Source organism: Hyalella azteca, unplaced genomic scaffold, assembly GCF_000764305.2.
Source record: "Hyalella azteca isolate HAZT.00-mixed unplaced genomic scaffold, Hazt_2.0.2 contig11426, whole genome shotgun sequence".
Taxonomy (NCBI): domain Eukaryota; kingdom Metazoa; phylum Arthropoda; class Malacostraca; order Amphipoda; family Hyalellidae; genus Hyalella; species Hyalella azteca.
In genome coordinates this window covers 31,142-56,484 of record NW_025941425.1, presented here as the reverse complement: position 1 = coordinate 56,484, position 25,343 = coordinate 31,142, and the positions used below count along the sequence as shown (strand labels likewise).

General features: G+C 40.5%; 1 protein-coding gene across 1 annotated transcript; it reads right to left on the bottom strand.

Annotated features, from left to right (window-relative positions):
- Positions 1-22,157: 22,157 nt before the first annotated feature.
- Positions 22,158-25,343, bottom strand: LOC125178619. Its single transcript, XM_047882828.1, has 3 exons — positions 25,268-25,343; positions 23,896-24,539; positions 22,158-22,178 (listed from the first exon to the last, which is right to left on the bottom strand). The coding sequence occupies exons 1-3, from the start codon at positions 25,341-25,343 to the stop codon at positions 22,158-22,160; spliced, it is 741 nt and encodes a 246-aa protein (XP_047738784.1).

Genomic DNA, 25,343 nt, shown 5'->3' with positions numbered 1-25,343 from the left:
TTATGGCCGGTTTGGCCGTTTTTTCTTGCCTCCTGGCAACCCTGACAAACACAGATTCTGTCTGTCTGACCACTTCGTCAGAATGCATAAGATATTCTGTCAATCGGTCTTAATACGGATATAAAATTTTCAATAATATCATATAATATAATAATGAAATTTTATTAAATTTAATGTTTAAGTTTTTTACTTAACACTATTTGATGAAATTAATGAGTTGATACAATGAAGCGGTTAATGAGACGTGCAACATTGCCAGTACGTTGCTGCAAAATACGTCCGCATTGCCACAAAATATGTCGTGTAAATACAGTTAACATATTACACAGAAATAAAAGATTTATTTGTATTTTTGTGTACAAATTTTTACTATTTGAAAAAATAAATATTGGTAGTTTAAAGTTCAATTCGTGGAAACGTGTTTTTTTTTGCAATAAAAATACCACGGAATAATGAGCAACATGAGGTAAACTTTTCCACCCTGGCTGGATATAACGTTGCTTGAGCAGCCTTTATTTATTGCATGACCTCGTCTACATATAATAACGAATTTTTTTCCTCCCGTCGACCGCTTGCAACCATTCAAAGGAACCGCGGCTACGAGAAAAATTCAGCTCTTTACTAAGCCGTGACCCTCAGCATTCCAATGCCATTGCTTTCGGGGTCATTTTTTGATGATTTTTTACGTAGAATTCCTTGCAAGCGGACGAGAAAGGTTGCAAGGGTTAGGACTGCTTTGTTGCAAGCACCCAAACGAACTTGCCCAACCTTTCCTATACTGCCTCCCAAAAACCTTTCCTATATTGCCTCCGAAAAAAACTGCCATGCCTTTGCCTTTTGTGCCGAGCTTTGAACCGATCAAACCTAAAGCAGTTTGTGCAGTTGCCTTTGCTCGTTGCTGACGGATACATTTGGAGAAATAAATGAAGTTTTCTTGCATGAATAAATGAAGTTTCATTGCATGAATAAATGAAGTTTCATTGCATGAATAAATGAAGTTTTATTGCATGAATAAATGAAGTTTCATTGCATGAATAAATGAAGTTTTATTGCATGAATAAATGAAGTTTTGTTGCATGAATAAATGAAGTTTTATTGCATGAATAAATGAAGTTTTGTTGCATGAATAAATGAAGTTTTATTGCATGAATAAATGAAGTTTTGTTGCATGAATAAATGAAGTTTTATCTAAATTCCGATGCAGGCAATTTTTGTCTTTGTATGGGTCATTTTGACCTAGTTTGGCCCCGTAATAAGGCTTATAAATGTTACGTGCAGAATGTTTCACTACATGGACAATATTATTCACTGATCATTCTGAGTGTCCTCAGAGTCTTCAGATAGTTCGTTTCGAGAAGAGGAGGGTTTGTTAAAAAAATTGCTATTTTTAATCAATAAACATAAATACAGCATTCGTTGACGTTTCAAATTGGTAGTCAAAGTAGAGTTCTATGTCAACGTGTGTTTGAATTAGTATTTAAATAACCAATAATTTACTTTGAAACATATTTAGAAGATTTGTGTTAGAGGCGTTCTGAAATCTCATGGCATAAAACAGTTATTAAATACGAATCGATTAAAAACAGACTTGATTTTCTACCGCTTGTAAACGAGAGTTATCTATTGCTTCTACTTGTAATGACAATACTTTTATTTTGTAACTATGAAGGGAGCTTCTGAAACAGGGTTCAGTGTGGTGGAATTCAGGTTAATAGGATCTTAAATGAAGGGATTCGTGATAACTGGATTATGAATGACTGGGTTACTCTATTCTCAATGATGGATTTTCCTGAAAACGTCACTTAAGCTCGTAATAAATCTATGCAAATATGCCTGATCTCTGTACGTGCATATAAAATGTGTTTACTAATGGTAACGTTTATAATTCACGTTAATAATCCATAGAATAATAATCTACCACTTCGTTCTTATATACTGCAGCAATTGTTCCTTGCTTCACTACCACCTCACACTTACTGCAGCTACTGCCTCTATATAGAATAGAATAGAATAGAAGTGTCGGCACTGAAGAAATAGGCACATGGCCTGCATGTTGCAGATTCTTGAACTTTTCGTGACTTGATTCACAAGGGATCCGGCCTTTGGAACCCGATCTTTCCATAGCTGACGATTGATTGAGATAGCTGCCGGACTTATTGCCTGCTCCGTCATTTGCTAGGCATTTTAAGACGGAACATATGCTCCTGCATAGCTTCGTCTAGTCTGTTTTTGAAGATGTTCATACTCGGAGCGTCAACGATGCTATCAGGGAGGCTATTTCACATGTCGGTGACTCGAAGCGAGAAGAAATGTTGTCGCGTGGATGTGTTCCAACGCTGTTGTTTTAGTTTATAGCCGTGGCCCCTGGTGTTGGTTCTTGTTTCAAATTCTAGTAATCCTTCTGGGACCTTGTATAAGTCATGAGTATAATTGTATACTTCAATGAGGTCCCCACGCAGACGTCGATAACTGAGGCTTGGAATCTTCATAATCTTTAATCTTTCCTCATAGGACTTGCCTTTCAAGCCCGGAACTATTCTTGTTGCGCGTCTTTGAACACTCTCTACTAAATTTCTGTCTTTTTCAAATTTCGGTGACCATACGACGTTTCCAAACTCTAGGTTCGGGCGCACGACAGCAACAAACAACTGCTTCATCGTTTCTGCATCTAGGAACTCTAAAGAGCGTCTGATCAGGCCAAGTCGTTTATTGGCTTTATTAACTTGAGCTTCAATATGCTTAGAAAATTTCAACTCATTGTCGATATTAACTCCTAAATCCTTTTCCGTTGTCGACTTCGACATCATCACTCTGTCGTTGCAACCGTGTCTTCTCATACTGTAATCTTGCTCTTCATTATCTTGCTGTAATCATGCATTGTTCATTATGCTATATACCTTCATCACTACGTACTGTAATGCTTGTTATCACTCTGTACTGTAAAATATAACGTTCGTTGCACATTTCAGCGACCAGATAGCCTAAACCGATAATAAGTTTCCCCAAACTCAGCATTTAGACAACACCCTGACGCTGCATGTCTGCTGTCCTGATAATGTCGATAACATCTTATCTCTGACATCGTCTGTAGGGCAGACTTGCGCGCGCACTTTAAAATTAAGTCATATTGTAAAAATTAACTCATATTAAGTATTAAAATTAAGTCATATTAAGTATTGAAATTAAGCCATATTAAGTATTAAAATTAAGTCATATTAAGTATTAAAATTAAGTCTTATTAAGTCATTTAAAATTAAGTCACGCTGCAAGTGTCACGCTGCAAGTGTCACGCTGCAAGTGTCACGCTGCAAGTGTCACGCTGCAAGTGTCACGCTGCAAGTGTCACGCTGCAAGTGTCACGCTGCAAGTGTCACGCTGCTTTACTCACAGCCGGAACAGCGTGAAAGCATTAATAAATGATAATAGATCAGTCAATCAGTCAATAGATAATAGGTCAAGATGCCTCAACACTTATTAATGAATCTTTGAAATGCTTTCGTCGACGCCGGTACAAAATTTATTCCTTCAGAAGTAAAGAATGATAAAACAGCCCCCGCTTTTGCATGACAATAATCGGCATATATAAATTAACATTTCATAAACCCGATGCAATAATGCAGCATGTATAGCATCATACAAAGACGCTCATATTATACCAGCATTCCTTCATTATTGAGCCATGCAATATACATATAAGGCCGACGAAAGGTATATTAGGTACAGGGTGAACCAGAATTAACTGACCCATTTTAATTTGTTAATAAATACAAAACTAAGAACGTTATGAAGTTAAAACTTGTTTTATTTAAAAGAAGAGCATTTTTATGGTAATATTGTATCCTTGTTTTTAGGATACAATAACTAACTACGATACAATATTACATACAACATTTTAACTAATACATATTTTTAATACATAATAAATATTTTACCTAATACAATAATAAAATATTGTAATAGGATGCAATATTTTAACTAGGATACAATATTACCATAAAAATGTTCTTCTTTTAAGTAAAATAAGTTTCAACTTCATAACGTTCTTAGTTTTTTATTTATTAACAAATTAAAAGGGTCAGTTAATTCTGGTTCACCCCGTATATACAGGTACAAGGCAGACGACATCTAGGGAACGAATCAAATTTGAATTTTCCATGCCACGTGTATCTAATATCGTCTCTTCAGTACTAACACTATATCGCTGTAGTGATCTGTGATGCCAGGTGTTAATAGTGATGTGTGATGCCAGGTGTTAACGGCATTTAGCTCGGTAGTACGGTGTAATGTTACAGTGAATTAGTACATGTAAGTTTTGTTAATGTACGCCATGTGCACAGTTTGTACAGGTGTACGAAGACGTTGTTTGATGGCCGCGGCATCACCATACACTTGATGGCATACGCATGGTGATGCGTATGAGGGCATACGCCACCATGGTGATGCGTATGTTCACTGCTGTTCACTGCTGTTCACTGCTGTTCCCTACTGCTGTTCCCTACACTGCACTGCTGTTCACTGCTGTTCACTGCTGTTCACTTATTATTATTATTATTATTATTATTATTATTATTATAATTATTATTATTATTATTGTTATTCTACGAAGAATTTATCGTGGCGTCGGGTTCAAACGAACTTCGAGGGCACGTCACATATAAGATTAATAGCAAGCGAAAAATAAATAGACACAATAATGGAAAGCGATGCTATATTTTAATGTTTTCTCGCTCTCAATAATTGATGGAAAGCGAAAAATAAACAGGCACAGGAATGGATAGCGATACTATATTTGTGATGTTACTCGCTCTCAATAATTAATAACAAATAGACACAAGACTGTACATAGCAATGGTATATGTGATATTTCTCGCTCTCAATACACTCTAAGTTAATCAGTTACGAAGGCTGTGCGTGTGAGGTCAAGTTAGAAATGAAGCTATATACTGCACAATCCATGATTGGGTCGATGCCAATACCAAACACTGCTGCTCCATGGAGCAATGATTGGCTAATGGACGTGGGTTCTGCTCCAGTCAAACACAGCTGCATATTTGCTACCTCACTGGTTTTTTTCTTCACACATTTAAAAATAAAAAAAAATTATTAGTCATATTGTTCAAATAGTGACAAACTCTCCTGCACTTACGTATTTATTACTGATAACCCATTTAGAGATAAAAAAATTTATGAGTGATATTGTTCAAATAGTGACAAACTTTCCTGCACTTATGTATTACTGAAAAGGTCTTCTGCAAAACTGAGAAAGTGCTTTGGTATTTAGACAAAGTTTCAATTATTTCTCTGAATGAAGCGGACATCATTCCAGTACAAAAGTTCCTTTCTTCACCCATTTAACAATAAAAAAAAAAAAAAAAAAATTATGAGTCATATTGTTCAAAAAGTGGTATATATATAAAAGTGCATTGGCATTTGAACAAAGTTCTAATTATTTCTCTGAATGAAGCGGACATTATTCGAGTACAAATGTTTTAATAGCATGGTTCTCCGGCATAGTTGTAGGGTTTGCATAGTTCTTTAGATATTCGAAGCCTGATCGAAGTGAAACGCACGGAAAATTTAATGATTAATATTATATGTGTAGTTCTTATTCTCATAGGCCTGATCAAAGTGAAATGCACAGAAAATTGAAATAGTGATATTGTCTATGTGAATAATTTATGCAAATAAATGTTGAATTACTCACCTCTAGCGCTGTGAAGGTCATGTCGGTAGTTTGCGATGAGATGCATGATGGTGAAGCGTATTGAAGGTATGAATGCTTACAAAGAAGTTCAATGTTTATAGGAAGACGATGTTTTTTAATGTTAACTGTAACATGAGTAGCCTATAGCAGTTAAATGAAGCAGTTCGTATCTATATAACAACACGACTCTTGCCGCCATGAAGAACTATAATAGACACCATAACCTCTCCTTATTATAGCAGTTGATAAGTGATAGTTATTACAAACGTATTTCTAATTAAAGCGATAGTTATTCGTATTACAAATGTTATTGTCCAGGTTGTTATATTGTGAACGCGCGTCGTCTGCACATGCAGTAACTGGAGGCAGAACTGATGCACTGATGAGGGGCACTTTATTTCGTTTGCAGATTCTGATTGAAAATTTTGAGTTTCAAATTTAAAATTTTCCAAACTTCGACATTTTCACAATATTTTAATGTTCACAAGGTGTGAATGTTCACTACGTGCATAAAGAATAATCACAACGTTTAAAATGATCAAGCGTTTCAAATTTTCTCAGCATTCTAATGGTGATCGTGTTAAAATGTTTATGCCATTCAAAATTTTTGTATCCGGATCGTATAAAATGTTCACATGGCATAAAATGTTCACATCATATAATATGTTCACATCACATAAAATGTTCACAATTCATGAAATAGCCACATTATTAAAATGTTCACAGCGTTCGAAATCTTAAGCCGCTTAACATTTTCTGAACATTTAAAATATTAGTTTATTATATTACTAACGCTTTCAGCTTTTTGAAGGTCCTAGAGAATTAGCAATTTGAATTAGGATTTGCTACTTAAATTTCATCAGTGTTGTAATCTTAATTTTTTAGTAAACATCTCGTCGGCCGAAGTTTTTGAAGAAAAGACGCATGGAAGATTTACAATTAAGCAGTGCGTTGTCTTCAAATAAATATTCTACAAACATATTTCAGTCAGTAATTACTAATTAGTCTACACAAAACTTCAGATTTAAACCAGATGGCTAAGACACTCACGTGGCTAAGACACTCACTTGGCTAAGACATTCACGTGGCTAAGACATTCACGTGGCTAAGACATAGCAACTGCATCACAATTGATATTCCAGCAACTGCATCACAATTGATATTCTAGCAACTGCATCACAATTGATATCCGAGCAACTTCATCACAATCGATATTCCAGCAACTGCATCACAATTGATATTCGAGCAACTGCATCACAATTGATGTTCGAGCAACTGCATCACAATTGATATTCTAGCAACTGCAGCAGCACAATTGACTTCGAACAATTGTATCTGATTCCGTGTGATTTTCAGTTGACTTTGAGCAACTGCATTACAATTGCCTGGGTTAACTGACAATCAGAAACCAGTTAGCTACTGAACTGTGGCCAGGAGTGGACAGTCGACAAAAGATGCTGGTTATTACCATCATAATCGAGGCGGGATAAAGCCGAGCTCTCACCACATATACCCTCGGCAGAGGGTTGCCCACTATACGCACAATAGCTGCGCACTATACGCACAATAGCAGCGCACTATACGCACAATAGCAGCGCACTATACGCACAATAGCAGCGCACTATACGCACAATAGCAGCGCACTATACGCACAATAGCTGCGCACGCTCGCCTCTTGTGTGGCGTACAGTCGCTGACTGGACGCACGATTGAAAGCGCTGGTTTCGTGCATTATGATGCGTAATGTAGAGCCTTGATGTCTGAAAAATTTTTTAAGGGGTTTCAAAGTTTCAAATGTCATTGGAAGTTGAAGCAGCGGGGATTGCAGATTAAATTTAATGTAATAATAAGGTATTTGCAGTGTAATTGCACATGTAACTTTATTGTGTAATTACACGTGTACACATGTAACTTGTGGGCTGCATTTAGTTTCTAAAACAATATCCACTGGACTACAATACTGACTCTGAATTTCTTTTAACATGCAATATAAAAATCGACGTCACTGAGGCTATTTTTCTCGCTTATATATACTTGCTCATGTCAATTAACATGTGATTCATCCTTCCCGAAAAAATGAAAGCTCCCTTGACTTTTCTAGTTAAATCGACTCATTTTAGTTAATCAATTCCCTCATCAGTAAGATTAAGGTAACATTTTATGTCAACTTTTGCTGGCAAATGAAGAAAAAAATAATATTTTTTCTATTTAGATTTTATATATAGAACTTTTATATCTAGAACCCTTTATATAGAACCCTTCATATTTAGATTATAGAACCTGATTTAATGGCTGTGAAATGACCTCGAAATGATATTTTAATGATATTCCAACATCACGCATTGAACATTATCATCATTCAGCTCATGTCTCCCAACACCTGACAATAATTCAACTCAGTAGTGCAAGTGTTGAACACATGCGCTATGGACCGTCTACTTAACTATACATCTAAAATATATTGCCTTGAGTTAACCAGATGATAATAAACCAGCAGATAACTAACCACCATCATGATAGTAAACAGGTTTCCTTTCAGACCGACACGATCCAAATGTTAGGTAGCAGCTGTATTGCGTGAGATATATTTTAAAATGACATGTGCCTGTACTATAAAACGAACTTAATATAGAAACAACGAAGAAAACAGGAGAGCTACATGTCTGAGTGTTTTATAAATTATTTATCTGAATCTCCGCTACTGGCGCTTTTGGATACGAAGCTTTTTACCAACCATATGACTACGATAACTTTTGCTTGATACATTGCGTTAAGCTTCACTGTTGGTGCATAGTTCCCAGCTCTGGGATTCATCGTGTGACTGTACAATCTTGCCTAGAACGCAGCGTTGAACTACACAATTACTACACAGTTCACACCTCATGACGAGACTGTACGCTAACGTACAAGCATAATACAACTCCAGTGGACTCCTGAAAAGAGTGTCATTTAGATGCAAGGCATTTTTTGTGTCTCGTGTTCGATGTCCACGTACAAAAGCTGCTCGTATTGCAGGCCTATGCAATGAACTGCCCAGGCCTATGGCTATTGTAAACCAAATTACAATGGCTCACCCCTATACCACTTCACTGTAAATGACCTGCCTGCTCTAGAAGGATATTTTCTCTTGAATTACGGTCTGACGGTTTTTTTTATATCTGATTACTTATGAGATTTTATCTGATTACTTATTATATCTGATTACTTATGAGATTTATATCTGATTACTTATTTTATATCTGATTAGATATTTCAAATTTGAGTTCAAGTAAAGATTATGCTTGCTTTGCACTTCATTTGGACGCTAATCCGACATAACGAGATTTAATCAGTAATGAATAAGATGTCTCACCATAATACGCATTAAAAAGTTCATTCATTACACGTAAAGTTGATTTACAATCCAATTCTGAACAATAAATTACCTGCAAATCATGAATAAGATGTCTCCGTAAAATACGCATCAAAAAGTTCAATTATTGCACGTAAAGTTGATTTTCGGCCTCCAAATCAACCCTGGACCTATAATTTCAAAAAAAGTTAAGAGATCGTAAGTTCATCAGCCAATCTTTGACGGCATTTCAAGCAAAATCCACCAATCATAGACAAGAAAATAGAGCGTAAGTACTTACGTTCACTTAGGGTGTTTTGAAAGTATGGCCCCTGACAATAAATACCAAGCCATTTGAGCTCTGCATGCCGCTACTACAGGCAGGGTTTCCATCCAATTAGTTTATTTATTTTATTCTTGAGCCGAATATTGAATGTGTACCCCCGGCCCCCTTTAATACGCATCCACATCCTGCTTTATACGCCACCCCGTCCCCCTACTTTATACGCATCCCCTTGCTGCTTTATACGCCACCCCGTCCCCCTTACTTTATACGCATCCTCCAGTCTGCTTTATATACGCCACCCGTCCCCCTTACTTTATACGCATCCTCGTTCCCCTACTTTATACGCACCCCCGTTCCCCTACTTTATACGCACCCCCGTTCCTCTACTTTATACGCACCCCCGTTCCCCTACTTTATACGTACCCCGCCGCCTGACTTTATACGCACCTTCGCCTCCTGCTTCATACGTCACCCCGCCCCCTTACTTTATATACACCCCCATTGACCCCCGTCTTCCTACTTCATGCTCACCCTCCTCCCACTTTATACGCACTCGCCTCCTACTTTATACGCACCCCCGTCTTGCTTTTTACGCACCTTCGTCCCCGTACTTTATACGCACCCCCTTCATCATACTTTTCACGCATCCCCCTCCTGCGTTTTACACACCCCCGTCCCCCTACTCTGTACACCCCCCCTCCAGGAGAGGGGTGCGCATGTCGCGCAATTCATTGAAGCGCGAAATTTGCGGTGAATTTCGCGCTGCCGTCACGCGACGCTGAGACGCTGTGGTGCTGTGGTGCTGTGGTGCTGTGGTGCTGTGGTGCTGTGGTAATTGCTGCGACACGCTTGTGAGATTTTTTAAACTATCAATTTTAATCTTGCAGTATCTATTTTATGTTAGATATTTTAGTCTACCAAAATTTCTTTGTAAGCTTTATATTTCTGTATTCAATGCCTTTTCGTAGCTAGCACACAGCCAGTAGCCAGTAACAAATTATGGTAAAATTGGAAAAACAATGGCAAAATTTATATCAAAGATGTAAAAAGTGGTAAACTTTCGGGCTTCTTAATAATAATGAAGCGAATAAATGAAATAATTAGTATAAATCGGATTTATATTCATGACGACTTACTATTTATTTCACCGACCTCTTTTGAAATTAGATCAAGTAGAAAATTTGTACTCGTTGCGAACATCAGGATTACGAACTGAGGTCGGGTAGATCGTGCTGATCAGTTCAAGATTCAACAATTATAGTGACCATTAATAAAAGTACTAGGCACAACTACATTAAGCTCAGGAGTTAATCAACTTGTAACAAATAACCAGCTTTAATAACAGTTATGACAACACACGCTCGTCATTATTTTATACCCTGATCTCTCTTCCTAAAGAAAATATATTCGTAGAGTTTCCTGTAAGCAATCATAAGCGCTTAATATCGCTCGTTTACACCCTTCAACAAGGTTAAATTTTTTACTCTCAACTCAAAATCGAAACAAAAAATACGCAAATTATAGCGTAAGAGTTTGGATAATAGGTCAAATACACACAAAAAAAAACACGCAAATTATAGCGTAAGGACTTATTTAATAGGTCAATAGTGTAGGTTAACATAGGCTAATCACCCCACAGTCTAGACAGGATGTTACTTTCGCTGTGTTATAGTTTATAGCATGATACATATAGTGTAGAATATAATATATATTTACTGTATGCTGGACAATCCGGCGAGCCTAGCATGCTATACCCCTCATGCCACTCTTATATAGAGTGAGTGCTTCACTCTTGACAACTTAATTTCACGCTGCTGCGGTATGCGCGTCTTCCGGGTTCACAAGGGTTATATTGAGCCCTCGGGCTGAGGGTTTATTTCTGGGGGGGTCACAAGGGTTATATTGAGCCCTCGGGTTGAGGGTTTATATATGGGGGGTTCACAAGGGTTATATTGAGTCCTCGGGTTGAGGGTTTATTTATGGGGGGTTCACAAGGGTAATATTGAGCCCTCGGGCTAAGGGTTTATTTCTGGGGCACAGTGAGACCCTTTACGGGGCTTTCTCTTGTGCAAGTGAGGACATTAAGTTAGTGAGGGTTGTTACAGTAATTAGTTATCTATTGGATTATGGATTATATATAGACCCCCACATTATAGACCCTCGGTAGACTCTTGTTTGGTAAACTAGGATAGGACCTTCCTTCGATAGAACACGAGTTAGTAATTATTAATTGAAAGTATATGCACAAAAATAAACTTACATAATAATATAAGGTAGTTATATATATGAGGTATATATTATATTATAGATGTTCAAAACATACATAATTGAAAGTATATAAATAATAATATTAGGTGGTTATATATACGAGGTAGTTATTATTTATATGTTAAACACATATACATAATAGGTAGTATATTTTTATCGGCAAACGAAATATGAAGTACTGATTTTGATTAACTTATCGCAATATTAGAAGATAGATATTATTAGATTATTATTAGATATTAGATGTATTATTAATATTAGAATATTAGAAGATAGACAGAATAGATGAAGTTATCGCAATATTAGAAGATAGATAGAATAGATGAACTTAACGCGATATTAGAAGATACAGTAGATAGAATAGATTAAAAAAACCCAATAGATGAACTTAACGCAAAATTAAAAGAAGACAGAATAGTTATCATTGAGATGTATAACATTCGTTATACCATAACGTAAGATGATCTCAGCCAATCAGCGTACAAGTTAGAAACTGCGCCAGCCAATAGCTGAGCTCGGCTTACTGTTATACTATTGCTCTACTATTATAGTATTATAGTATTGGTTATACTATTGCTCTACTATTATAGTATTATAGCATTGGTTATACTATTGCTCTACTATTATAGTATTATAGTACCTATTGGTTATACTATTGCTCTACTATTATAGTATTGGTTATACTATTGATCAGATTATCCTGCATCAATGATTATTCTGTAACACAAAGAGACGTTATTCTTGATGAATGAATTCCGTATAAGAAAGTTTTGATAATTTGTATAATCAATATTTTCAGTTTCTGAAGCGTTGTGCTCGTTTAACCGAAAATTTTAATTTAATTTAATTTTAAATTTTAAATTTTAAAGTGTTAATTTCGCTTTATTTTGATATTGTATATTTAGAGTTGTGCTCGTTTGACAGAAAATTTTTATTTAATTCGACTTATTTAAATTTGAATTCGTTTTTAAGCCTTAATTTCGCCTTGTTTTGATGTTGTATATATATTATATTTTGTGTATCAATATTTGTACGTATGTGTTGAGAGAAAATTTATTTCAATTTAATTCAAATTTAAATTCATTTTAAGCGTTAATTTCACTTAGTCTTCATGTTATATAATATATTAATATATCAATATTTGTATGTATGTGTTGACAGGAAAGTTATTTTAATTTAATTTAAATTTGTTTTTAAGCGTTAATTTCACCTTGTGTTGATGTTGTATATTATATTTAGGTATAAGTATTTATATGAATGTGTTGACAGAAAATTCAATTTCATTTAAATTTTAATCCATTTTCAAGTGTTAATCTCACCTTGTTTTATGTTCTATATTATTTTTTACTTATCAATATTTATATGCATGTGTTGACAGGAAATTTATTTTAATTTGATTTAAATTTAAATTCGTTTTAAAGCGTTAATTTCACCTTGTGTTGATGTTGTATATTATATTTATGTATCAGTATTTGTATGTATGTGTTTTGCCACGTGTACGAACTGAAATGTTTCCCCCACACACCACCGGTCATGGAGAACACGCGTGTCCACGTCCAGCGCACTCTCGTACCAACACGCGTATATTTCACGTGTAAAATAACAACTTTCTTTACTAAAAAACTCCTAATTCATACGCAACACTCATGATTAATTCACGACGCTTTCGTGGTGGGTCAGAATGACACACTTAGCACAGGTCGTGACCTGTTATCAACGTAGTGGCAGTTGACGCTGTTGACGTGAACGCGGCTCTTCCAATTTTTCATCTCAACAAATGAAATAAAATTTTTTCAGCAGCGTTCGCCTCCGCGCTTACATTTTCTTTTAAGCATCAAAAGCTTTAAAATAAATAAAGGTTATTTTTGTTTCAACATTTAAATGGCTTGGATGTTATAGTAGAGGGAACTGTGCTGATGAATACATCGTGTATGGGCGTCGTGAACGCCGTCGTGTATTTACGGCTCTGTGGCCTCCCCCCCACCCCCCTCCACCATCTCCTCTGTTCACTGCTGTTCACTGCTGTTCACTGCTGTTCACTGCTGTTCACTGCTGTTCACTACTGTTCACTGCTGTTCACTGCTGTTCACCTAATCAATGTCAGAGCGCAATGACCGCAGCCAGCCACAGGTGTCCGGACGCTGGCCTTCCATCTCATCAATCATTCGCTTTACTCGCACATTAAAAATTTTTATTCTTCATTACAAGTGTTGGGCACTGAAATGTACACGTTGTACTTCACGTGTTTCATTTGTCGTTGTAATACGTGAGTGCTTCTCATTCACTCATACATCGATCTATCAACGTTCATTTTTTTAACAGCCTGTTTGAGATGCGACGTGTTTCAATGCCGTATTGAAGCATTAAAATGATTTTTGCTGAAGGTTATAATAGGAACATAATTTTTACCTAAAATTCTCTTGAAGTACTTCGCGTTGCGGCAATAGTTGATTTATTTAAAATTCAAATTTCTTGTTGAATTGTTCTCATACACAAATACAAAATTTTCCACTTGTAATCTCTACGAGATATAGAAAAGCATACTACGAACTTCTGTGCAATATTTTGTCGATACGCAAAATTTTTGTTGAATATAACGAGTTTGCATGATGAATCATCAATAACCGTACGCTTTATAGTGTGTGTTTCGGACGTATATATACGCGCATGATGGTTGACTATAAGGTTTGGAAATAAAGCTCATATTGAATTGGTGTCGGGCATTCCAGCAATTATTATTATTATTATTGTTATTATTATTATTATTATTATTACTATTATTGTTATTTTTATTATTTTTGACATATTTGACATTGACATCAGTTATTTCTGGCTTTCTCTACTTATAGATAAGTTTCAACTTGCATTTTCCATGCCNGGCACCACAGACTCTACGATGCTCCTAGATAGACACCACAGACTCTACGATGCACCTAGATAGGCACCACAAACTCTAAGATGCTCCTAGATGGGCACCACAGACTGAACGTTAAAATTCACCAACAACATCAACATCACCCCTCCATCACCCCTCCATCACACCTTCATCATCCCTCCATCACCCCTCCATCACCCCTACATCACCCCCAACACCCCGGCAACATGGTCCGCAGCGCAGTTCGTTGACTCGCGCTCAGTCGCAGCGCACGCATACCTGCACCGCAAGCAGCGCCTGCTTACCGTGCTTTGCGTACAGCGCATGACGTGCGTATGGTGCGTGCTAAGTGCGTATGGTGAGTGGCTGCGTGCTCAGTGCGTATGGTGGGTGCTCAGCTGGTGCGTTTGGTGCGTGCTGAGTGCGTATGGTGCGCGCTCAGTGCGTGTGGTGCGTACTGCGGGTGCGTATGGTGCGTGCAGAGTGCATATGGATCGTGCTGAGTGCGTATGGTGCTTGCTGAGTGCGTATGGTGCGTGCTAAGTGCGTATGGTGCGCATCGCCTGCGCCTGACATGGCGGGCGTGTCACCTGCGCCTGTCATGGCGGTCGTGTCGCCTGCGCCTGCCATGGCGGGCCTGTCGCCTGCGCCTGACGTGATGGTCGTGTCGCCTGCGCCTGTCATGGCGGTCGTGTCGCCTGCGCCTGTCATGGCGCTCGTGCCGCCTGCGCCTGACGTGACGGGCCTGTCGCCTGCACGCGATGCGTCACGTGCGCGTGGTGACCGCAACGCCGACGTGGCCGCCGCACTGCAGAATTTTAGACGTCTTATCGGTGGCCATTTCTGATGGACGGAGCTGTAACCAATGCGCTACACCACCGGCACCACCACCACCCCCCGATATCCTTTTTTATTGTGTTAAGTTAAGGACGTCCTCGTCCATGGACACGTCAACCTCCGTCCCTAGGCCGTCAATGGACAGGTCCCTCGACGATGGCCCCTCTACCCTCATTTGGGCCAGCTGATGCAAGATGCTATTGCTTGTCACTGGCTGAAGGTAGTGGCCATAGCCAGATTATCCGGGGTCTTGCTCAAAATCGCATCCAGTCTCTTGAATGTCATGAGGGAGAACTTCCCTCATTTCAGCTCCTTCGGCAAAGCGTTGTACAGCCTCGGTCCTGCCACGGACAGTGATCCCTCACGAAGAGTCTAGTCTCTGGCCGCAGCTCGGTTATTAATTGAGGGTATCCTGCACAGTGCACAGTCTCTCCTTCCTTTTATTGTAATATATCACACGTTTGATAGTCTCGCTTTCAAAGATTGGAGCCAGTAAGGTTATCATCTCTCAAGTGTACAGTATAATATACCACTCCCTTCTCTCCAGTTAGCACAGTCCCAGATGCTCCAATCTGTCCCAGTAATCCAGGTCCCTAATGACGCAGATCCAGGACGTGAAAGTCCGTTGAACTGACTCCAATTTCCGCACAGCGACAACCCTGAGCGGCGCCAAAAGCTGGCAGCAATACTCCAGAAAGGGGAGCTCTGAAAAGGCCTCGTGCTTTTCAGAGCTCTCGACTTCGAGTGCTTTTCGTGCCCTCGTTTTCGAGTTCGCACTTGCAAAATTCGGTGAATGTTATTTGGGCCAAGAGAACACCGTTAATTTGCTGGTATATTTTGATATCTGGGGTCCGAAAAGGCGGTTCTGAAGTACAGAGGCGGAGGAGTTCAAGTAGCATATTTTTAGGGATTGATGGGGCCGGCAACGTTTCATTATTGTAGGCATGTTTGACTATTATTTCTAAAGTGCGTTCGGTTGGGATGTTGGTGACAAGCTATTGACGTCAAGTGAAGCTATATAGCTTATCCATGCGACAACATTTCTTCTCGCTTCGAATCACCGACATGTGGAACAGCCTCCCCGATGACATCGTTGGCGCTCCAAGTATGAACGCGTTCAAGAACAGACTAGATAAAGCTATGGAAAAATGTATGTTCAGACTTGAAATGCTTAGCACCATATCGAACCCGGTGGAAGTCTAGTAGCTATTTAAACTATCATCAGTTTTGAAAGTTCCCATATAGGACACGTTTTTATAACTCTATGAACAAGTCACAAAAATTACATAAATCGGCGACCGGCCACATCAGGCCTATTCTTCAGCGTAGACATCACTGTGCTATGTTATGTTATGTTATGTTATGTTATGTTATGTTATGTTATGTTATGNGTGGCGGTGATGCCATGAGTGGCGGTGATGCCATGAGTGGCGGTGATGCCATGAGTGGCGGTGATGCCATGAGTGGCGGTGATGCCATGAGTGGCGGCGATGCCATGAGTGGCGGTGATGTCATGAGTGGCGGTGATGCCATGAACACTCAGACCGTGCGTGTTATGTTCAACACTCACCGTATTCACTTTTATCGTATTTCAAGCCATACAATCTCTCCGCCCCAACGACAGATCAAAATCTACAAAATTGAAATTTTCTTTAAATTATAGTACATAAAATTCCCAGATTCCAGATAAGGCGCTTCAAATATTTAAAAATTCGAGCGAGATATGACCTACTCCCATGTACAGCGAACACTCATATAAATTTATGAGTCTTTGTCAAAATAGCGATGCTCTTGAGGTATTTTGCGGGTCACTATTTGAACAATATGACCTATTTATATCTTTAAGTGTAGCAAAGGCATCGCATTTCCACGTTTTGGATGAGAAAAATTTAGGCGTCCATCGAACTTTTATTTCGATACCGGCCATTGATATCGTAAGTTTTATTTATTAATTAAATAAATTCAACTCCAAGTAAAGTAAAACTTTTAATTTTGAGCCTGAAACGTGAAGAATAGAATTTTTGTAATGCGGTAAATATGATGGTTCATACGGTGCGTGGCTGTGATGGTTCATACGGTGCATGGCTGTGATGGTTCATACGGTGCGTGGCNTAGTGTGCTCCACATGTCTAGTGTGCTCCATATGTCTAGTGTGCTCCACATGTCTAGTGTGCTCCATATGTCTAGTGTGCTCCACATGTCTAGTGTGCTCCATATGTCTAGTGTGCTCCACATGTCTAGTGTGCTCCATATGTCTAGTGTGCTCCACATGTCTAGTGTGCTCCATATGTCTAGTGTGCTCCACATGTCTAGTGTGCTCCATATGTCTAGTGTGCTCCACATGTCTAGTGTGCTCCATATGTCTAGTGTGCTCCACATGTCTAGTGTGCTCCATATGTCTAGTGTGCTCCACATGTCTAGTGTGCTCCATATGTCTAGTGTGCTCCACATGTCTAGTGTGCTCCATATGTCTAGTGTGCTCCACATGTCTAGTGTGCTCCATATGTCTAGTGTGCTCCACATGTCTAGTGTGCTCCATATGTCTAGTGTGCTCCACATGTCTAGTGTGCTCCATATGTCTAGTGTGCTCCACATGTCTAGTGTGCTCCATATGTCTAGTGTGCTCCACATGTCTAGTGTGCTCCATATGTCTAGTGTGCTCCACATGTCTAGTGTGCTCCATATGTCTAGTGTGCTCCACATGTCTAGTGTGCTCCATATGTCTAGTGTGCTCCACATGTCTAGTGTGCTCCATATGTCTAGTGTGCTCCACATGTCTAGTGTGCTCCATATGTCTAGTGTGCTCCACATGTCTAGTGTGCTCCATATGTCTAGTGTGCTCCACATGTCTAGTGTGCTCCATATGTCTAGTGTGCTCCACATGTCTAGTGTGCTCCATATGTCTAGTGTGCTCCACATGTCTAGTGTGCTCCATATGTCTAGTGTGCTCCACATGTCTAGTGTGCTCCATATGTCTAGTGTGCTCCACATGTCTAGTGTGCTCCATATGTCTAGTGTGCTCCATATGTCTAGTGTTAATCGCTGAGTATAAAGTACTAACGGACCACGTCTTGCTTGTTTTATTCAAGCCATTTTTTAATCCAAGGCAAACTCAAGCATAAATTTTAGTCTGTCTTCTGTGTTGCTTGGTTTGAAATTCAGCTAGACTCTGAAGCTGAATGTAACAGTTCTGAAGCTCAGCTGCCATAGTCTGAAGCTGGTGAAGCAGTTTCTGGTGACGTGTAGCGCTGCTTCACATAACAATTCTGAAGCTCAGCTGCCATAGTCTGAAGTTGGTGAAGCAGTTCCTGGTGACGTGTAACGCTGCTTCACATAACAATTCTGAAGCTCAGCTGGCATAATCTGAAGCAGGTGAAGCAGTTCCTGGTGACGTGTAACGCTGCTTCACATAACAGTTCTGAAGCTCAGCTGGTATAGTCTGGTACTGGTGAAGCAGTTCCTGGTTGCGTGTAATTTTTCTATATTTTAAAGTAATTTTTTCTATATTTTAATGCTGCTTCAGCCTAGCCAGGGGCGATTGTTGAGCTGCGGCTAGTGAACGGAGAACGACTTTTTCATGCGCGCTCAAGAATGCAAGATTTTCGGCACATTGTTTTTTCTGGAGCACCGTTCACCTTGAGAAAAGTGATACTATGTATCATTGCGAGGAACATAACTGCTGCTCGACTCTTTATGGTATTTTTATCCTGCTGAACCTGAGGCAGTCAAGCACTGGAATTATTAAGACTTTTTTTTTGTGTTTTGACGCTTTCATGTGCGTTGTCTGTATTACTACGTATAGCATCTAGCACGCTCTTGTATACTGATGCTATGCTGCTCTAGTGTATACGTTGCTGATGTTCTGCTGCTCTAGTGAACACGTTGCTGATGTTCTGCTGCTCTAGTGAATACGTTGCTGATGTTCTGCTGCTCTAGTGAACACGTTGCTGATGTTCTGCTGCTCTAGTGTATACGTTGTTGATGTTCTGCTGCTCTAGTGTATACGTTGTTGATGTTTCGATACTAATATTATATACTATTAAATATACTATTATATTCTATTACACCAGTGAACGAATGTGTTGATATTTCGCAGCATCACTGAAGCTGTTGGCCGAAATATTCAAGCATTCTTCTGGACCAAGTTTTGTCAACGAAAAAAATTTTCAGTGAAACATAATTTGATTCACGCGCAGCTTGTGTGTAGAAAAATCGCTATCCCGAGAGAAAGATAACATTCGAAATTTAAATTAATCAAGTTATGCGTTAACTTGATAATTCTAGGTAATCAAGATATATGAGTTAACCTGAGAATATTATTAATCAAGGTACGTGTTAACCTGATAATTGTTATTAATCATGGTATATAGGTTAACCTGATAATTCTGATCAATCAAGGGACAGGTTTCTCGTTTCTATTTATTTTTTACTTGTTATTAATTAATCTTATGTGTGACGTGCCCTCGAAGTTCGCTTAATCCAGACGCCACTATATATATGCTTCATAAAATAATAACAATAATAATAATATTAATAATAATAGGTTAATTTGCGAATGTGACATGTCACAATCGATGACAATCAGACATGATTAATCAGTCGTACACCTGGCGAATACACGTGGAACTGTTAACGAAGCAGGTGTTAATTTGTGCTGCTTTTCCTTCTGCCTCTTATTAACCCTTATGCGCTAATCAATGAGAGCTTTCCAGGTTGAATTTAAACGTAATGTAATCGCATGTTCAGTTATCTGATGCTCGTTATCGTTATTTCTCACCTGCATGTGACAGAGAAATGTGAATAGAAAAATGCCTTTGAAATGAATGTGAATAGAATTTTCAGTCGACGATAGAATTTTTAATTCAGTGCAATTTCGATAGAGTACAGCACTCATTAGCACCACACTTGAGCACTAGCTAGGTGATGACAGAACTAGAATTAGCTAGCATCAGAACTAGAACTAAGAACTAAATAGCAGCACCTCTAGGATTAGTTCTAACCTAAAGTAGAACTTGAAGAACTAAGAACTAAATAGCAGCACCTCTATTGATTAGTTCTAACCTAAAGTAGAACTTGATTGAAGAACTAAGAACTAAATAGCAGCACCTCTATTGATTAGTTCTAACCTAGAGTAGAACTTGAAGAACTAAGAACTAAATAGCAGCCCCTCTATTGATTAGTTCTAACCTAAAGTAGAACTTGATGAATTGTCAGTGGCTGGAGTGCACATGGCTGGGGTGCACATGGCTGGGGTGCACATGGCTGGGGTGTACATGGCTGGGGTGCACATGGCTGGGGTGCGCATGGCTGGGGTGCATCTGGGGTGCACATGGCTGGGGTGCACATGGCTGGGGTGCTCATGGCTGGGGTGCTCATGGCTGGGGTGCACATGGCTGCCAGATGTGCGAGCCTCGCTGGCAGGTCTCCAGCCGCCCGCGTCTACTTCTACCTCTGCTGCCGCGTCTACTTCTACATCAGCTGCCGCGTCTACTTCTACCTCTGCTGCCCGAGGCTACTTCTATCTCTGCTGCCGCGTCTACTTCTACCTCTGCTGCCGCGTCTACTTCTACCTCTGCTGCCGCGTCTACTTCTACCTCAGCTGCCACGTCTACTTCTACCTCAGCTGCCCGCGTCTACTTCTACTTCAGCTGCCCGAGGCTACTTCCACCTCTGCTGCCCGCGTCTACTTCTACTTCAGCTGCCCGAGACTACTTCTACCTCAGCAGCCCGCGTCTACTTCTACCTCAGCAGCCCGCGTCTACTTCTACCTCAGCTGACCGCGTCTACTTCTACCTCAGCTGCCCGCGTCTACTTCTACCTCAGCTGCCCGCGTCTACTTCTACCTCAGCAGCCCGCGTCTACTTCTACCTCTGCTGCCCGCGTCTACTTCTACCTCTGCTGCCCACTTCTACTTCTACCTCAGCTGCCGCGTCTACTTCTACTTTCTACTGACTGAAGCAAACATCAATAATTACTTGAATAATAAACGTGAATATGGTGAACGCGGGGATGAATAAGGGTTAAGCATCACTCATAAGTGAGTCTCTGTGACTCACTTCTGTTACATATTTCAGGAAATAATAGAAGGATTAAGGAGTTAATAGAAGGATTAAGGAGTTAATAGAAGGATTAAGGAGTTAATAGAAGGATTAAGGAGTTAATAGAAGGAGTAAGGAGTTAATAGAAGGATTAACTAGGTAATAGAAGGACTAAGGAGTTAATAGAAAGATTAAGGACTTAATAGAAGGATTAACTAGGTAATAGAAGGATTAAGGGGTAATAGATAGATTAAGGACTTAATAGAAGGATTAAGGAGTTAATAGAGAGAATAAGGAGTTAATAGAAGGACTAAGGAGTCAATAGAAAATATAAGCAGCTCATTAAATGCACTAGTTAACTAGCGTACGGCAAGATAGCGGCAAGAAAATAGGGCTGCTACGCCAGCCTGAGGTGCTTGTTGCAAGCTGGCGCTCTGCACGAGAGAAGAAGAGAAGAAGAAAGAGAGAAGAAAAGAGGAGGATGAGAGCTTCTATGGCAAGGGGGGAGGGAGGGACGAGTGGGAGAGGGGGTAAACGCACAAGTGTAGGGGCCCTAAAACAAAAGTAGGGGAGGAAATATGGGGGGCTAGTGAGGGGCTTGCTGATGATATGGCAGGAAGGTGGGGGTGAGAGAGAGAGAGAGGGAAGAGGTGGGGGTGAGCGAGAGAGAGAGAGAGCGCGGAGAAGAGGGGGGGGGTGAGAGAGAGTGAAGAAGAGGTGTGGGGTGAGAGAGAGCAGAAGAGAGGAGGGGGGTGAGAGGGGGGGGCGTTACACCGGCCTTCAGGCCGCATGCAACCGTCCGTCCACGAATAAAAATCTTAACCCTCTTTCTTCGTGACCTGCAATGAAAAAACATACGAATATATTGATCTGGTACGGAAATTATATAAATTCTATATAATATGTAAATAAAGATGGCTATGTTATTGTATTTAAAGTAATATATTGCAAGGAATGTGCCACAGGTTTGTTCAAGATAGAGAGAGAGAGAAGGAGAGTTGCTTGCACGCCACAGCTGTGGCTGACACTGGGCCTCTCGGATGCCACATGCCGCCACACGCGACAACTCCGCGCCACTGCCTCCCTCTTGACTTCTCTTCGTCACCACACATCTACCATCTACCTACCATCTACACACCACACATCTACCATCTACACACCACGCATCTACCATCTACCTACCACACATCTACCTACTGCACATCTACCTACCGCATATCTACCATCTACCATCTGCTTACCGCATATCTACCATCTACCATCTACCATCTGCCTACCGCATATCTATCGTCTACCTACCACACATCTACCGCATGTCTACCATCTACCTACTGCATATCTACCGTCTACCTACCGCATATCTACCGTCTACCTACCGCATATCTACCAACTACCTACCGCACGTCTACATCTACTTACCTCACATATACTATTTACCTACTGCATTTCTATCATCTACTTACCACACATCGACCATATACCTACCGCATTTCTACCATCTAACCACCGCATATCTTACTACATATCTACCATCTACTTATACGTCATCTATGTCTATGCCACCTACTGTTTTCTTCAAACTTATATCTACTTACCATGCTACCCTTCTACCTATTAGCCTTGTAGACGCCTTGTATCTACTTTCACTGCCAGCCCCCTACTTACAGCATGTGCGTAGCAGGCGAGTAGATCTTACACTCTACTAGCACCTCGCACTGAATTGCAGACTCAGAATTACTGTGGTGAGTGGAGACAATTTTCATTGCTACTCATCTACTTATCTACTTAATAGCATAACACGGGCGCTTGTAATACGGCACAGCAACGTATAATTCTTCAATTAAATTTTGCTACAGATCTTCCCTGACATGTTTTCCGTTCACATCCAACTTGTAAACACTGCGATTATCAAGGGTAAGAATTGTTATTTTAACGTAATATTATTACGTAATAATGTTACGTCTTAAAGTAATATTAAAAAAGGCGGAACAGTGCTACGTTTTGTGTCACTAGCAGCACAATGTGACCTATAAGTTCTTTTGAGTGATACTGGTCAAACAAGTCGACAATAGTATTATGTTTATTAGTATATGTAATATAGTATACTGTAGTATAGTACTATAGTATATATCTGCAGTATGGTACTGTTGTATATTACCAAAGAATATATATATTATAGTACTGAAGTATACACGGGACAAAAATATTCTCAATTATAACTGTACATTCAATGTACATTCATGGAGACATTCACTGAACGCATCGCATTCTCGAGAGAGCGTTTGTTGGCAGGCGTGTTGAGGAAGTTGTGCGTTGACAGAACTGGAATATGTTGCCTGCTCTATATATGGCAACACCGCTGCCTGCCGGATGTAAGGGAACACCGCTGCCTGCCGTATGAATGGCAACACCGCTGCCTGCCGTATGAATGGCAACACCGCTGCCTGCCGTATGAATGGCAACACCGCTGCCTGCCGTATGAATGGCAACACCGCTGCCTGCCGTATGAATGGCAACACCGCTGCCTGCCGTATGAATGGCAACACCGCTGCCTGCCGTATGAATGGCAACACCGCTGCCTGCCGTATGAATGGCAACACCGCTGCCTGCCGTATGAATGGCAACACCGCTGCCTGCCGTATGAATGGCAACACCGCTGCCTGCCGTATGAATGGCAACACCGCTGCCTGCCGTATGAATGGCAACACCGCTGCCTGCCGTATGAATGGCAACACCGCTGCCTGCCGTATGAATGGCAACACCGCTGCCTGCCGTATGAATGGCAACACCGCTGCCTGCCGTATGAATGGCAACACCGCTGCCTGCCGTATGAATGGCAACACCGCTGCCTGCCGTATGAATGGCAACACCGCTGCCTGCCGTATGAATGGCAACACCGCTGCCTGCCGTATGAATGGCAACACCGCTGCCTGCCGTATGAATGGCAACACCGCTGCCTGCCGTATGAATGGCAACACCGCTGCCTGCCGTATGAATGGCAACACCGCTGCCTGCCGTATGAATGGCAACACCGCTGCCTGCCGTATGAATGGCAACACCGCTGCCTGCCGTATGAATGGCAACACCGCTGCCTGCCGTATGAATGGCAACACCGCTGCCTGCCGTATGAATGGCAACACCGCTGCCTGCCGTATGAATGGCAACACCGCTGCCTGCCGTATGAATGGCAACACCGCTGCCTGCCGTATNTGGCAACACCGCTGCCTGCCATACATCTGGCAACACCGCTGCCTGCCATACATCTGGCAACACCGCTGCCTGCAGGAACTGCCAGCCACTGGGCCTCTTAATGACCCGGTGACGTCACGCCAGTAGCGCCGCGGCCACTGACGGGGTGGGTTGTTGGGCGGCGCTTGCTCCGCTGGACGTTGTTTTTTTTAAATCATCTGCTATGTACATGATGATACAGGATGACCTCATACTTATACAATATATGTTTATTGAGCTGTCGTTTCATTATTACTAAATCTATTAATAAGGGATTATTTATAATAAAGTTTAGAAATACATCTTCAATACTTCGTTGCTGGCGAATATTCGAATTACTCTTCCCTAATATTGATGCGGTCATAACTTCACTTAAGAGAAAACTCTGTTCATAATATTGCTCTGTTGGAATTCTGTACCATACTTAAAGCATGTGGGTCAAAAAGAAAACGTTGGGCATTGAGTTAGACGCACTTATAAACGTATACTGTAGATAAACTTAAACTCATATATTAATGTATACCATACATTAAGGTAAACACATTCATCAATGTATACTCGGCCGAATCTCACATACTGGGTATCAAATGAATGCAGCGTTGACGTTTGTCAATTGATTGTACAGTCGCCAGGACATCTGGCAACTCTGGTGATGCCACGTACGTTGCCATGAAGACTTGCCGACCTGCGCCACACGCACGGCTGCGTGGCAGTGGCATCCTGCGCCACACGCACGACTGCGTGGCGTGCCTCACGTCGTACGCGCTGATGCGCAT

Bases quoted from the DNA above. Each gene is read 5' to 3' on its own strand.
- LOC125178619 (XM_047882828.1), bottom strand. From the start codon at position 25,343: ATGCGCATCAGCGCGTACGACGTGAGGCACGCCACGCAGTCGTGCGTG. The intron at 22,179-23,895 runs GCAGGCAGCGGT...TTTTCATTGCAG, and splicing joins GCGGTGTTGCCATTCATACG to GTCACGAAGAAAGAGGGTTA.